The sequence below is a fragment of the Alosa alosa genome, chromosome 21 (genome assembly GCF_017589495.1).
Source record: "Alosa alosa isolate M-15738 ecotype Scorff River chromosome 21, AALO_Geno_1.1, whole genome shotgun sequence".
Lineage (NCBI taxonomy): Eukaryota > Metazoa > Chordata > Actinopteri > Clupeiformes > Clupeidae > Alosa > Alosa alosa.
The window spans coordinates 26,193,014-26,209,412 of record NC_063209.1 but is presented as its reverse complement, the minus strand read 5'-3'; the positions used below and the strand labels follow the sequence as shown (position 1 = coordinate 26,209,412).

Genomic DNA, 16,399 nt, shown 5'->3' with positions numbered 1-16,399 from the left:
CAGAGTCTTCAGCTTTGGTGTGCTCCTGGGAGGTGACCCTGTGGCATCTCTTCACTTGACCTCTTGTCATTACTGCTGAAAAGGCCTTCCTCTGTAGCTTACTAATGCTGTCCCTTGCATCAGCTACCACTTCCCTAGCTGACTTTATTGGCCATTCTTCTAATGGCTTCCTCAAAAACTCCGGTCTACTTTGTCTCTTGCAGATCCTTCAGAGAAGCTCCCCTTGTAATGGTGTCTGCTATATTGAGGTTCCCTGGGATCCACCACCAGTCTTCAACTGAGACAGACTTTTGGATTTCTCCTATCCTGTTGGCAAAGAACGTTTGGTAGCCATAGCTGTCTCGCTGAATGGCTCCCAATACAGTCTGGCTGTCAACTAGATGAAACCAGCGCTCTATCTCCATCCGGCCATGCCTCTCCACATACTTTCTCAGTCTGGCTGCAAACACAGCGCCACAGACCTCAGCTTTTACAGCATCTCCTTTCTGGTCCAGTGGCGTCAGCTTGGCCTTGGATTCCAGCAACCTGATGTCTGTACCTCCATCCATTTCCCATCTAAGGTACAGAACAGCTCCATAGGGCTCACTGCCGTCTGAGAAGGTAATAGCCCATGGTTTCCCTTTCCAGCCTAGTGGTGTAAGGCTTCTCTGAAACTTTACTTGTCCCAGCTGTGCACTCTTCAAACAGCTTGATGGCCTCCTCCCTAAGGCCCTCAGAAAGTGGCTTGTCCCAGGTGTTTTGGGACAGATTTCCACTTCCTGTTTCCTGGAACGCTTTCCTAACGAGGATGGCACCTTTCTGCTTTAGTGGCGTTACCAGTCCAATTGGGTCATAGAGCCCAGCAACCTGACTCAGCAGTAGTCTTCTGGTAAGAGGATCAGGCGTTTTTGATCTCACCTCCTCCACGGACAGGTCTTGGCCCGTTCTCATCTTCCCTCTCCTTCTGGAGAAGTTGATTGATTACTTCATGTAGAGTTTGTCTTCCTCTGCTAGATACCCGATGCCTAATGCCTTGTTGTCCTCATCTCTCATCTGATTTGGCAGGACAAGCGTTTTGTGCTTCTCAGAGAGCGTCCTTGTCATGAGGTCTGTTACTCCATTTTCCTGCCTCCCACTTTGAGCAGACTGGACCCATGGCTTCAAAGAAAAACCACCTGCTTGGAGAATCTCCTCAATCTCCTTGGTCACTTCACTAAGTCTGTTTGCATCATTGTGGGATGTGAGGACATCATCCATGTAGCTGTCTTCCTCCAGCACCCTTTGCGCCTCCTTCAGGTGAGAAAACTTGGTGAGCCTTGCTGTTTCACGCATAGCCAGCTGTGCTATGCATCCAGCAGGCCTGTCCCCTATATTCACCCTTGTGATGGCGTACTCCCCTATCTCTTCATCCTGCCGGTCCCTCCAAAGGAATCTGTGCAGATGCATCTCGCGTTCCTCCAGCCACACCGAGTTATACATCTTCCTGATGTCTCCTAAGGCTGCATGCACTCCTTTCCTAAACCTTAGCAGGACTGCTCTGATGGGGTTCAAGACATCTGGCCCTTTGAGCAGCAGGTCGTTCATGCTCACTCCCTTGAACTTTTGACTGCTGTTCCACACAAGGCGCACTGGAGTAGTGACTGAGTGGGGATTTGGTGCTACTAGATGACTCACGTCCCAAGCTGGTCCTCTCCAGTCCTCAATCATCTTCTTTGTGAGTCTCTTTGCAGCTCCACGCTCAACCATCTCGTGGACTTGAGCAGTGTAAGCAGCAAGCCACTCTGGTTCCTTCCTGAGCCTTCTCTCAGTTCTTAAGAAGGTGGCCTCAACTCCACTTCGGTTATTGGGAAGGCAAGCAGGGTCCATTATCCAAGGATACCTTGCATCCCAGTGTGGAGACTTGCTGTGTTCATCCTCTATGATGTACGTATGGCCATCTTTTATTATTTCGAGTTCCCTCTCCTCTGCTAAGGTCATCTCCTTTCCTCCAGGCTGACAATTCCCACAACGACATCCACCACATTTCGGCTCGCAAGCTGCACCGACTCGCAAGCTGTACTGTCCCATTTCCACCATTCAAGGAAATCACGGTGAGTTGTGGCTGTATGCCTAGCTTCAACGATGGTGTCTTGAATGTGAAGTGTTTTCGTCATGAAGGGGATCTCAGCAGGGATCTCCTCATATTTGATGGCAGCTGTTCTCATAGAACGAGCAAAGTGCGTCTTTGACTCATGTGCCGCCATGTTCACTTGCTCAAACAGATCAGGGTGTGCTCCGCCCACCATCTTTCCAAGAGGACTCTCCCACAAGACGAGATCTCCCACAACTTTCACCCTTTGTGGGGCAAGTCTCCCTTCTCTGTGACTTTTGAGCAACTCAATCTCCTCAGGCCTCCCTCAGCTCCTCAGGTTCAACAACCTGGATGAAGATGTCCTTCAGCCCATAACAGATAAGTTCATGGGCTCTTCAGGCCTAACAACCTGATGAACTGTGTGATCTCACTTCTAAGATTCAACCTGTTGGCTGCTTTATGAGTTATATAATTGGTGTCCGAAGCCAGATCCACAAGGGCTCCGATTTTCTGACCTGCATTGGCGGTCACTTCCATCAACATCATAGTGACAGGGAGTTCTCTCAATCCACTTTCTTTGAGGAGGCTCACCTGGCACTTGGCAGGACAGCTAACCTTCAACGAGTTATTGGTGAAGGCCTTCCTGCATCTATCAGCTAACTCTGGGGTAAGTTCACACAAGAATTTCTTCTGTTCCTCAGTTAAGCTCTTTTTGTCTCTGTCTTCTGTCTGAGGTCTCTCAGAGTTTTGTCTCCTGTCTTCTCTTGGACAGAGAAAGTCTGGTGATTTGACGCCTCTCTTCTTGCAGTTGTTTCCATCCAGATAGGGTGTCTCTGCAGCCATCATCAGACTTATGGCATCCCAAGCACTCCCTGCATGCACCAGTCCTTTTCACAGCAGCTTCCTTTTCTGATAGCTTCAGACCCTTGAACTTCTTGCAGAAGAAAATCCTGTCCTTATGTTTCTCATCTCCACAGATAATGCACCCATCCTCAGAATTCTCTTTCTTTGTGGCTTTAGTCGAGGCATATTTCTTGTTGAACTTCCTTTCTGCTTTGTCTATCTTCTCTGGCTTGTCTGTGATTCGTAGGTGATCTAGCCTCTCGAAGATCTCCTCCTGCTTCTTCAGAAAAGCTAGGAGCATGTCAAAGTGGTTGTCTTGAGTGACACCATTGCTAGGATCCACCATGAACATCAGCCAATCCTTCTTCACAAACTCTGGAAGCTTGCTCTCTAAAGACTTTACCACCAGTGGGTTTTTGATGGCGCCGGTACTTCCTAGATCTGTGAGATCAGCAAGTGCTTTCTCTATGGTCTGGATAAGGTCTACTACTTTTCTAGGTTGATTTCCTTTAACAGGTCAAATCTTCTCAAGCTCTTCAACGATTTATAGAGTGATGGCATATTTATTACCATACCTATTGGCTAGCACTCTGAAAACATCATCTGCTGTGCTGTAGGTTGACAGGCGAAGATCTTTCACAATCTTTTCTTCTACACTATCAAGAAGCTGAATCTTTTTGACCCCTGGCGAACCGGTTGGCTCTCCCTGCTTCTGAAGGCTTTCCCAGTCTGACCTCCAGCGGTGGTAGTCTCTTTTACCGCTAAACCACTTGCCACTAAACATGGGCAGTTTGGTTGGCTTAATTTTCACTATTGGTATTCTCGGTCCAGTTGGTTCCTGATTCATGTCTGCACCTTGCTTCTCTACAGCAATCCTTTGTGCTCTGGCAAACTCAGCTTTCCTCATGTCAAGCTCATTGTAAGCCACTCTCAGGTCCTTGCTTCGCTTACGAAAGTCACTTTCCTCTGAACTAGGTATCCATGACTCCCAGGCTGCGAATGCGCTAGATGTTTCTTTGATCAACTTTTCCAGTACAGTATGGTGGACTTCAAATCCTTCACAGTTACTGCTTTCCACAGGTATTCCATATGCATGCCTACTGGCTTTTTCGGCTTCTTCAAAAGCAGCCTCTAGCGTGTCGGATCCATTTCTGCTCCAGAGGCTTGTTTGAACAATCTGCTTCACATCATTGAACTTTTGCTCAAATTTACTGGCATTGTCCTTTAGGCTTGCATCCTGCTCCATACTAAGCTCAGCATCTTCACCATCTTTATTGCTTACAAGCTCTGCTTCTAACCCAGTCCTGTAATCCTCATTGGCCTCAATGACTTTCCTTGAATCGGCAGAGAGCTTCATAAATTCTTGTCTGAGTTCTAACTCAGTTAAATCACCTGCTTTTCGACAGAGATAGTTAGCTTGCTTAGTGAAGAAAATCTTAGCAACTGTTCTGTCTTTCTTTAGCTGCTCCAGTGTTTTGCCGAGAGCTTCGACTGCCATCTTGATTTTAATAATTTCTTTCTCTTCAGCTCTTGAATTATTGAATCAGATGAACTGATTGGATTCCTAGTGCCTCTTGAATAACCTTGTTGTTCAGCAACTCTTCTTTGCATCCGCTCTCTGGACTCAATGAAGCCGTTAATCTTCTAGCCTTCCTTGGTTATCAAGCAGCACTGCGGTTGGTTTCAGGTGGCACAACGTCAGTCTTCAGCGAAAGGATTAATCTTCAGCTGTACCGCAGCAATGTTTTTTCAACTGTGACGTTGCTTTTCAGCTGTGCCGGTGGTTTTCAACTGTCAAGTTCTCAGGGGATTTTCTACTTCACTTCTGCCCAAACTTGAAAAAGGCCTTGGCCATCAACAGGGTTAGATCAGTTGGAATCAACTCACACGTCTTCTTCTTTAATCTTTCTTCTTTATTTTATTTAGTTAGATTCTCATGTTCAATTATGACTTGTTATTAGTTAGATTTTTAAATCAGTTTACATCAGATTATGTCAGACTATGTCAGATTACGTCAGGTTGAAAACCTTTACAAGAAAAGAGAAAACAAAACACAAAATACAGCAATTACTAAAAACTGCCTACCTTCAAATATACAGTTCTCCTTAACCTTACATTCATTTAACTATGCAACATTACTACAAAAGCACAGTCACTACTGTGGTTTTACTCCCATGCTACTACTATCATGCTGTTACATGAGCTAACATGAGCACAAGGCAGTTAGAAATTAGCTACATTAACTTAAAGCACTCTTACCAACAACATTTGCATTTAACATTAAACAACTGAAAAATATTAACATCAAACCATCATCCTACCAGTAGCATCCCTGGAAATGCCCAGCAAGTAAAGTCTTTCCCCACTTCACTATCTTTAACAGTTCAACATGTGCTTCTCAGCTCAATTTCACAGCTTCTCACTACATGTGCTTGAAGATAACTCTGCACTTCCTTCTTTCTGGCATGAGAACTGTAAAGTCTCCACTTCCCTTTTCAAAATAAGAGTCTCTTTTTTTTTTCTTTCTCAAAACAAAGGTCCTTTTCCATTTGCGATCCAACAGCACAGTGTCATTTAGCAACATCTCATTTAAACATTATTTTCCACTTTGCATTCGACTTTTTGCACATAATGGTTCAGATTAATTCATGTGAGTGGGAACAGGTGGAACACCACCCTACTTCTCACCTCTCATTCTATATACATATTTATATATATATATATATATATATATATATATATATATATATATATATATATATATATATATATATATATATATATATATATATATATATATATCTGTGTGTGTAAGTCTGTGCTGGCAGGAAAATGCAAATCCTTTCTGAATAGTGTACAGAGGAACGACTTTGTATTCTTACAGATGGTGTCATCAACTCTGTGCTTTCGTTTATTCAATTCTAATAGTGGGTGTGTTCACACTATTCTCATCAACATTTGAACAGATTGCTGGTAGAGCCTTTACTGGCAACCACCAAGTCATCTTGTCCAGGTTAGACACATGATTGAATGTTAAATCCAGGAGTGTCAAATGTAATTTAGGATAGATGAAGTGTGACAAATAATCTGTCTTTAGTGACCCTGAACAGAAAGCATTGATCCTGAACGGGACTCTACAGATGGCTGGCAAATCTGCTAGAAGAGAGTGAGTGTGTGTGTGTGTGTGTGTGTGTGTGTGTGTGTGTGTGTGTGTGTGCTTGTTGATTGAGCTATAAAGGTGTGACTGCTGTTCATCACTTATTGCCCTATTTCATGTCCCAAAGGACTTGTGACCTGGGTATTTTGCTATACATAACTGTGAATACATACAAACTTGGTGTGTGTGTGTGTGTGTGTGTATATTTGTGTGTGTGTGTATATTTGTGTGTGTGTGTGTTGTTTGTGTGTATATTTTGTGTGTGTGTGTGTGTGTGTGTGTGTGTGTGTGTGTGTGTGTGTGTGGTGTGTGTGTACTCATATATTATAGATAATATATAGAATTTCCATTAGCATAGCATAATTACCAAGCAACATCACCAAATTGCACTTTAATAAACCATGGCATCCATATTTAGTAGATGTTTGCATACAATACATCAGAGGGGGTCACACATGAATCTACTCATGCATGACGGCCGTGAGGCATCATCAGATCTGAACATCTAGGAAATGTTTGTATTGGGACTTCAAGGAAATCTACTGGGAATCCTTTGCCTTTCCTTCACCTTGCACACCCAATGAGATGGGACCAGAGCCTCTCCTATACAACACATGACGCCCACCAAGGAGCCGACCTGAGAATCTCCCTAGCCTCAGCCAATCACGGCCCTGACATTCTCCCCACTCTCAGCCAATCACCAACCAGAGAAATGATCACAGATCAGTAATTACATGACAGCCGGTGATCTGGGAGATCGGGTTGCGCTCTCGCCGCTGAAACAGCGCAGTCACTCGGAGCCTGGTAATCTATCAGAGTGGAGGGGGAGATGGAGATGAAGATGGAGGGGAGATGGAGGCGGAGGCGGAGGCGGAGGCTCTTCTTCTTGGTTACTGAAGCCCCAGCAGAGCTGGAGGCCATCCCCTGTTCAACAGGGATCAGATGTATTATTTACAGTTTACCATGGGCTGCATATCCAGTGTCGTCCCAGTGCACTTCTGTGTGAACAGTTTTGACTGCCTCAATAACACACGGTCGCGCCTCCACAAAGCCCTAATGCCTCCAGGCTTTACATTACATTTTCCTTAACCTGCCACAGGTATTAATGCACTTCTCTAAGTCTCTGTAAGTCTCTATAAGTCTTCTTTAATATATTTTCGCCACAATCTCCGAAAAGAAGCTGACAGTTCAGAGCTGGCTCTGTATCTTAAGAAGGGGATATTTGTGTTTATCTCAAGCGCCAGGCGTTTCAGGCACTGCTGAGGAGAGGAAGCCACAAAAAGCCACGCTGTGAGTCGTTTGTGAAGAAAATGGACAGAGAGCTCAGTGGGGAATTGTGTCTGTCTAGAACTGTATCACCAGTGGAGGCCGCGCCGATGGAACGAGCCGGTCTAATCTGAGCATCAGCAGGAAGGACAGCAAAGAAGAGAGAGACTGGGCCATGAGCGAGTGAGGGAGAGAGGGGGAGAGAGAGAGAGAGAGAGAGATGGACAGACATGTAGAGAAAAGAAGAGAAGATAAGGAAAGAAAAGAGAAAATTAGAGAGAAAAGAAGAGAAGAGGAGAAGAGAAGAAAAGAAGAAGAGAAGAGAAGAAAAGAGAAATGTAGAGAAGAGAAAAGAAGAGAGTAGAAGCCCAGGATCTCAGTGGATCGCCTCGTCCCCCTGTGTCCAACAGCTTTTCAGGTCCATGCAAACTCGGCCGTGTTGATACAGGACATTACCGCACTGATCTTATTTACTCTAATAAATCTCCCTGTGATTGTTGAAGTGCAGCTCTGTGCAGGGGCCTGGCTGGATAGCTGGCTGCTGAAATGGAGATAATAGGCTCTTAGGGGGGAGTGAGAGAGGGAGATTTGAGGTGATTTGTATTTAAGGGTTGCGGGAGGGATGTAGGTCACACGTGAACACCCTCTTCCTGTCCTCCTCTCCTCCGCTATGACTCAAGCACCAGATACCGGTCTCCGGTTTCAAGCAAGCAGTACCATGTATCAGTTGGATGGAAAAAGGACACATTAGCTCTGTGTGTGTTTGTGTGTGATGGTGTGTGCGTGTGTGTGTGTCAATCAGATAGCATGAGGGAAAGATAGAAAAACAGAGAGAGAGAGAGAGAGAGAGAGAGAGAGAGATGGTCATTATGATAATAGACTTATTTGGTCATTGTTCCATATTCAGTGCCATGTTCAGTTGGCAGACTAGTTCTCAGCCCTTTTCAGCCTGTGTTGACACAGAGGTTAAATTAATCAGTCCAACCCCACCAGGACTTCCATCGCTCTTATATTTGTTTATTTCAGACAAACTTTTCTGCGGCGTAGAATCCCCTCACGTCCAGGGTCAGGACTCTAGCTAAGCAATCTCTCATATTATGCAGAAGATCACAGCACACAGTCTGCACAATGCCACTGAGAACAAGGGAAGTGTCACATGATATCCACATCATTCGATCTCTCATTCGATCACAGAAGAAAAAAAGCTTATTCAAGCAGGACAGGGCCATTTGTATGCTATTGTGACAGCTACATTTGGAAGCATTATGTACTTCTCTAAAACCCATCTTCAAGATTAAAATTGGTGCATAAACAGCTGTCTGTCTCGAGCATCTCTAATCCCATTACTCATGCATCACTTCCTAAGATAAGATTCCCCATCATCAACATGGCAAACACAAAAAACTACAAATATACATTCTTCTATATGATAAGAAACACATGGGACCTACAGTCACATATGTTGTGTGCCCCTTGGGGTGCACTAATTGAATTGGCAGCTGGACACTTTTCATTTTAGTCACCAAAGAATGATACTAAACATTATGTCCACGGTGTGTCAGTCTTTGACCGATGTCCACAATGCTGTTCATGAGTTAGACACTAAATGAAGGTTTTGTAAATTCAGACTGAAAATAATCTATTACCAAAACAGGAATGAATTGTGAGCAGCACATTGGTATTATCGGTTTAGCTAATTTCTCTTACATCATTATTGCTCTGGCAAGATAGCACATTGCTAGTGACACTGTGCTAGCTGGCACTAGCTGATTTTGATCACAAAAGTCAACAACTTGTTGATGTTTTCTCCATTCACCATTGGATGTCAAGAGTATAGTGTTGACGACATGAAGTAAAAGTCAATGTGTGTCCCACTCACAGCTCTCCACCTGCACGGCTCACATCCTGGCCTCCGCAACTCAGCAGTCCCGCTGCAAATCCTCTCCGATGGACAGCTATGACTCATGTCGCGCCACAAGCCCTGCCACTGGGTAGAGAGAAATGACAGCCCACAATAGTGCAGATGGCTAGCTATTATTGCATTGTGAGATTGCTATAATGGCTTCATACTGACAGAGAAGAAATGGAGGATTCATACAGGCTTCCTTCATTGTCTATAAAAAAGGAATCAGAAGAAACAAAACACTACAAGTAAGAATCATGTGAGCACTGGTTCCATTCAACCTCACTTCTTAGCCATTAATTGTCTGAAGTCACTGTCTCTGTGTGACATAGTATTGTCACTACTATTGTGACTATGAAATAGTATTGTCTATTGTCCGTATGAAATTAATTGTTCATACGGCATTGAATCTCACTCATTACCTCATATTGCATACTAGCATATAATATGCGTAATACATTTGTGATTGATTAACCTAAAACTAAGCGTCTGAGTCATAGGGAAGGGCTCCTGTTCTACAGCCATCATATTTGTTGTGCATTTCGAATGCATGTAACTGTGCATCCTGCTTTGGAAATGGCTACCTGAGACTGACCCACATTTCCACACCACTTATCTGCTGTCAGGGGTGTGTGGGCTGGGTCAAGTTCCCTCTTTCAGCTGGCCCCAGAAATGTAATTGTCTCCCGGACCCTGGGACTCCCCCCCACTGAGTAATATGCAATAAGGAGGGGGTTTCCCAGGTTGATGTGTATGTAATGGGCTTAACACAATAGCACTAATTTGTCTATAGAAGAACAGGAACAAATAAGCTGCTTTAGTTCACCTTAAGAGAGATACATTTTCTTTCCAAACAGGAAGTTAACATTGAGTTTGATCTGTGGCTGAACAACATCATCCCAAGTGTAAGTTTCCCCATCATCAGTGTAGATGTAGGCTTTGTAGCTAGCAGGGCCAGATAATACTGTAAGTCATTTTCCTATACATTCAGGGAGATCTTGACCTGATGAAGTAACCCAAGACAAGAATTTCAATCAATTCAATTTAATTTTCTCTCAAATCTCTGTCTCAAGACTGGTGTTCTCTTATGCTTCAAATCACACTTCCAAACAATCTCCCATTTTTAACCTGTAATCAACAAAGCTTTCTGGATGCCGAGAGAAACATTTTGAAATATTGCACCATCTAAAGTTGCTTGCTCACCTTCATAGCATGACTGACCCAGTGAGCAATAAGCTTCTGCACCCATTTCTCAATGATGCATGTGATGGGTAGTGATGGGCCTGTTCTCTGGACAGAAGGGCTAGCGTTTAAAAAAGAGCCTTCTGAAAGGAACATGACATAGATGGGTGCCCAGCCTGCCAGAGAGGCAATAGAGCTTAAAAACAAAAGTGCAGAGATTCTGGGCTGGACAGATAGAGAAAGGAGGTCCGACAGAGAGGACTACCAAACAATGAGAGCGGGGTGGTGTTAGGTGAGGAGAGTGCAGTCTGCACCGGAGATAATTGTCAGCTTCATGGAAGAGAAAAAAACAGAGAGGAGAGAAGCAGAAAGAGAGAGAGAGAGAGAGAGAGAGAGAGAGAGAAGAGAGAGTGAGTGAAATGAAAAAGGGGAAAATACAGCGGAAGGACTGTGAAAGACGGAGAAAGGTTTGACATATAAATAATGACAGCTAGAGAAATCCTCCCCCTAGAGCCAGATCACATTCCCCCAAACCAATATCTTGTCATCCCAGAGTCCAATCTCTTTCTCTCCTGTTCAAAGATGGAGGACAAGACGATGAGGTGGTGGAGGTGGATAAAAGAAAGCAACAAGAGACCAGATCAAACGCAAGAGCTCCCTCTCCCAACAAGACTCACCAGAGAGGTTCTGTCCTCCATCGAGAAGGTTGAACTTTAAAGCCTCTAATGGACCAGTGGACCATGAAGCAACAAATCCAACCTAGTTGACCATGTTAAGAATGTAACACTTATTTAAACCAGGAAGAAAGACAATCTCAGGCTCAGCATGCCATGGACAGAAGTTTGCAAAGTCTATCAAGAATGCCTCTTCTATTGGGAGTGAATCTGGTGCTAGATATAGAATTGCAGAGGCAACCAATTTGAAGTTGTTGAAGTCATAATCTATCTGTATATGAATGCATACAAACAGTGCCTGTTCACAACAGAATGATTTGACTGTGTAAAGAGCTTTATTTTAAGAAAGATGGTGCACGTCACTGTTTCAAGGACAGCATACATTCATATTGTGTCATCAGTACAGTATAAAAATGAAGAAAGGGAGTGAGGTCAAATTTACATCCAAGTGAATGATAAAGTGGGATGCTTCATCTCACGCAATCACAATGAACTATGATCGCATTTGCAAGTTGGTTGTAAGGGTTGGACATATTGAATGAATCAAATACAGAGAGAGAGAGCGAGAGAACCCCAGGATTTTGTTCATCACCAAAGATGTTTTTTTTTCAATGGTAGAGAAAATAATTCACTCCATATTTATGAATCTATGAAAATAATTCACTCCATATTTATGTATCTCTCTTTGTTGACTGTAATTCATAACATTCACATGAAATTCATCTGTGTTTGAATTACTTGTTGCTTTAGCAATATTGTACAGATATAGGACAATAATTATTTTCTGAATGGAATGTGAGGTATGGGTCACTGCATATACCAAGGACAAGCGTGCAACAATGAGTTACATGACAGTGTAGAGAGAGAGAGAGAGAGAGAGAGAGAGAGAGAGAGTGTTTAGTGGGCACTTGACTATTTGGCAACCTTCTCGGTGAAACATCACAGAAAACACAACACGTTACCTTCGAAATCATATTGCACTCAGTCCCAAAGATAATAAGGCGTCTTTGAAAATACAATGTAACAACGACTAAAGGTCTAAAGGTGGTGACGTAAGGCTTTCCAATTTTGCAGATTTGTTGGCGATGGATGTCAGGATACAATAGCATTTTATCATGTTGGTGGTCTTTAAATAATTGTACACATTGCACCTTTGACTACATGAACTTGTGAGATTCTGACTGTTGCCTAACTGACAATCTCGGATCGGATATAAAACAATCTGATAAAAAACACCATGAATTTGAACCTTCAAAGAAGAATAGCAACACAGATGTATCAGGTGTTCACTTCACGTACGACGTCAATTTAAGCATAGAACACCAACATTACATATCAAAATATATAACCAGAACGACACCATTTTAACGGATCTGGTGATGCCAAGGACTTGTCAGTGTAAACCATTTGGAGTGAACGGTGTTAACCTGTCTAGACAAATATCTGTTTCGCAGTCGTTTAAGTCACAAACCGAATCGGTCGCTATTTCATTATTATGAGAAAACTGTGAGATCCGGTCAAAGGTGTCTTCGTTGTCAATACAGTCCACGACATTTGGGATGATGTTCACATACGCATTGACGATCTCTTTGTGGAATAAAGTGTCTTGGTTATATGAGACAAGTTCATTACTTATATTCACTGTTTCAACCGGTGTAGTGGAGCAAAAGTTACGACAACCGAGCAAGTTTGCAAAGGCTTTCCGAAACTCTGCATTGAACGCGTAGATGATGGGGTTTAGAGAGGAGTTGGTCCAGCCGAACCACACAAACACATCAAAAGTAGTTTCACTGACACACGGTAGTCCAGCTTCCTGGTCGGTGGGTGGTTTATCACAAAAAGGAACCATGCAGTTCAGAATGAAGAAAGGTAGCCAGCAACAGACAAATACACCCATTATCACAGAAAGAGTTTTCAGAACTTTGGTTTCCCTGTTTATGGACGTTTTCAAGGTATTGTGGTGTTGGCACTCGAGTCTGTTCGTCCTGCAGCTCTGTGCGTGCTCAGCAGCGCGCTCCAGAGATGCTATCCTCCTTATCTGTATTTGAGCAATCCTATAGATGCGGGTGTATGTCACAATCATAATCGCCACAGGGATATAGAAACTTATCAAAGACGAGGAGATGGCGTATTCTCTGTTGAGGCTAGAGTCGCAATTCTCTTCGACTGGTTCTTCCATCGTGGTGTTGTTTGGGCCGATGATTTCCACGCTGGCCTTGTGCCAGTTTAGTTGGATCGGAATGAAGGATATGAGTACAGACAGTGTCCAGGTCAGACTAATCATCACAAAGGCCACTCGTTGGGTCATTTTTCTCTCGTATCGAAAAGGACTTGATATTGCCCAGTAGCGATCAACGCTGATGACACAGAGGTTGAGGATAGACGCTGTGGAGCACATGATGTCGAAAGCTACCCAAATATTACAGAAGGAACCAAACGGCCAGTAACCTGCCACCTCGGCGACTGCTTTCCATGGCATCACCAGAACAGCAACGAATAAATCCGACACTGCCAGGGAAACTATGAAAATGTTGGTCACTTTGGATCTCAAGTGGCGGAACCTGAGCACGGCAGTGCACACCATAATGTTCCCGAGCAGCGTCCAGAGGATGAGCACGGAGAGCAGGCACCCCGTTACGGCGCGGACCACCAAGTCTTTCCTCGTATCTAAGGTCGCCTCCGTTTCGGTCACGTTCCACATAATCACTCCAAGTGGGAACGGGATGGTGTTGCAGGCGAGCACGGATGAGAAGTATTTCGCTGGAGTCTCCATGAGCCTGGTCAGGTGAACAGATGTAATAATGCGCTACGCCTGTATCCAGACGCACAAAAACTAGACACTTTTACGTCCCCTTCCCCATCTCCGTGCATGGTTGCCTCGCTAAGAGCGACAAAGTAAGTGTTTCTTTGCAGGAAATATGTGCATGCGTAGATTACAGAAGTCCTAGTTCCAAGTGCCTCTGTTCAGGTGAGGCAGAGCCGCGCGCAAAGGAACGGAGACGCTTCATCATCCGCGAGCGCATGTTTTTGCCTCGCGTCTCGTCTGACCTCCCCCGTCAGAGTAAAGCAGCCGCACTGAAACTGTTGGGCTGTGCTATTTTGAGTTCATGAGCACTTTGAGGGAAAAGGGGGAGGGGTGTTATTCACGCGCGCGCGCTTGACAAACAGACACACACACACAAGTCCTCACTAACCAAATACTCCTTTTCAGAAACATGCATTTGTCCACCATGTTCCAAAGACCATGTCAGTTACATGTCGTCTGACCACTTAGTCGGAATGTACAACTGGAATGCCTGGATTACGATTTTTTTCTTTCTTTGTTGTACATTTTTTTTCATGTTAATATAAAAATTATTGTATTGACTGCAATTGCATAATTTGCAATTACATAATTAGACATGGTGTACTGTCATACATTTGTATGACTGTTGCATAAATTGTACCTGTCCCCTATTTGATTAATTGTCTCAATTTACGTCAGTATTATATGCACCCTGGGTCATTGCCCAAGGGCTTCTCGTGAAGTACTTTTCTATATCATGCGAGAAGCATCTCTTTTCAATTGCATTCAAGGAAACTGAAACATGCACGAAACAATGCGGCGTACACAGGTGCGTATCGTGCGACGGGGAGCTCTCCATGGTGCTGACTTGGTGCTAAAGGCGCGGGCGGAAATGCGTTTCCCCTTGAGGAAATTAACCTCATGAATTTGAGGTGACACTGATGCTCACATGAAATCATTGGTATGTGATGTGAGTGACAACCGAAAATGTGTCGTAATCGGTTATATTTCATCATCGGATGATTAATTTAATGTATAATCCGCCGTGCAGAGGCAGATCTAGGTCATAAACAATCTCATTACATAAATTCATGAAGTGCGTGTCCTTCCTCCAACAGGCTGTGTTATTTTTAGAAATGTCGGGAGCGGACGGAGAATACCCGTCAAAACGCACTGTGAGTTTGCGCTACAGTTCAACTCCATGTTATGGAATGTTACTGTGCGAGGGTAATAGAGGCAATTTATTTATTTGTTTAATGTTAAAGTAGGGGGTGGGGTAGTAAACATGATTTACATATGAATGGAGACACTCACGTCACCCTTTGCTGTCGGCGTAAAACCTTTCACGGGTTTCAACAAAATTCGGATTATCCGAACATCGCAATAATCTGCTGAGAGCCAATTGCCAATGATCCCACTTCCGAAGGCTCAGAAAAAAGGAAAAGCTTCTGTCACCACCTAGTGGTCATTATTTTTACCAGCTGGTGTGAAAATGGAAACGTAAGAAAACTGGTAGAAACTTCATAGGATGATGTGTTTAGTAGATTCACGGCAACGGGCCAAGCAAAATAAAGACATGAAATACAAGTACATAAATTTAATATACATCCATTTATCAACTCTTACATCCATTTATCAACTCAACTCGTGTCAGTTGTGTGCATTTATTTACTTAATTTGTGCTACTGTAAAATAGAAAGACAATCCTACAAAATCATTAACATGTTCTACATTACATTTTTACTTTACATTATTTCTGTCATTATCCTTTTTTGTATCTGTCATGTAGTTTTTATTCTGCCTGAACAAACAGACAAGTAGAAGACAGATGATATCCACAAGATAATATATCAGCTCACAAAGTTAGTTGAAATATGCTCCCATATCACTCACAAAAATTTCCCAAGGGTGTCTAACAATGGTCAGTAGGACAAAGACAAATATTCACCCATGGCAAGTGCTATCAAGTTCTGTGGTGATGTTTACACTGCACAATGAGGCAGCTTTGGCCTACTGGTTAGGTCTTTGGGCTTGTAACCGAACGGTTTGCCAGCTCGATCCCCGACCCAGTAGGAAAAAATGTGGGCAGGGGAAGTGGTTGAGCACTGCTCGCCCATGCCCACATCCACGTCTGTAGTGTCCTTGAGCAAGGCACCTAACCCCTCACTGCTCCCCGAGCACCGCTGTAGCAAGGCAGCTCACTGCTCCGGGATAGTGTGTGCTTCACCTCACTGTGTGCTCACTGTGTGCTCTGTGTGTTCACTAATTCACAGGTGGGATAAATGCAGAAACCAAATTCCTTGTATACGCAAGAATACTTGGCCTAGAAACCTGATTTACATTTACATTTTCAATATCACCCAAATGGTTATGCTTCATGATTTGTAGTTTTAAGTTTTACAGTGTTCCCTTTTCATGGAATATCTTCTGACTGATAAAGACTGCACATTGTGCCTTTTCAGACACGCACACACTCAAAGACACTAACACACACACACATTACATTACATGTTGTAGACACTTCTTGACCAAAGTGACTT

At 43.6% G+C, this 16,399-nt stretch overlaps 1 protein-coding gene across 1 annotated transcript; it reads right to left on the bottom strand.

The window, feature by feature from the left end:
* Positions 1 to 11,387: 11,387 nt before the first annotated feature.
* On the bottom strand, positions 11,388 to 14,136 carry drd5a (dopamine receptor D5a). Its single transcript, XM_048230604.1, has one exon. It carries the CDS (start codon positions 13,845 to 13,847, stop codon positions 12,468 to 12,470), a length of 1,380 nt encoding a protein of 459 aa, XP_048086561.1. The 5' UTR covers positions 13,848 to 14,136; the 3' UTR covers positions 11,388 to 12,467.
* Positions 14,137 to 16,399: the final 2,263 nt, after the last annotated feature.

What these genes read in the sequence shown, in the direction of transcription:
- drd5a (XM_048230604.1), bottom strand. Translation starts at nt 13,847, where the DNA reads ATGGAGACTCCAGCGAAATACTTCTCATCCGTGCTCGCCTGCAACACC.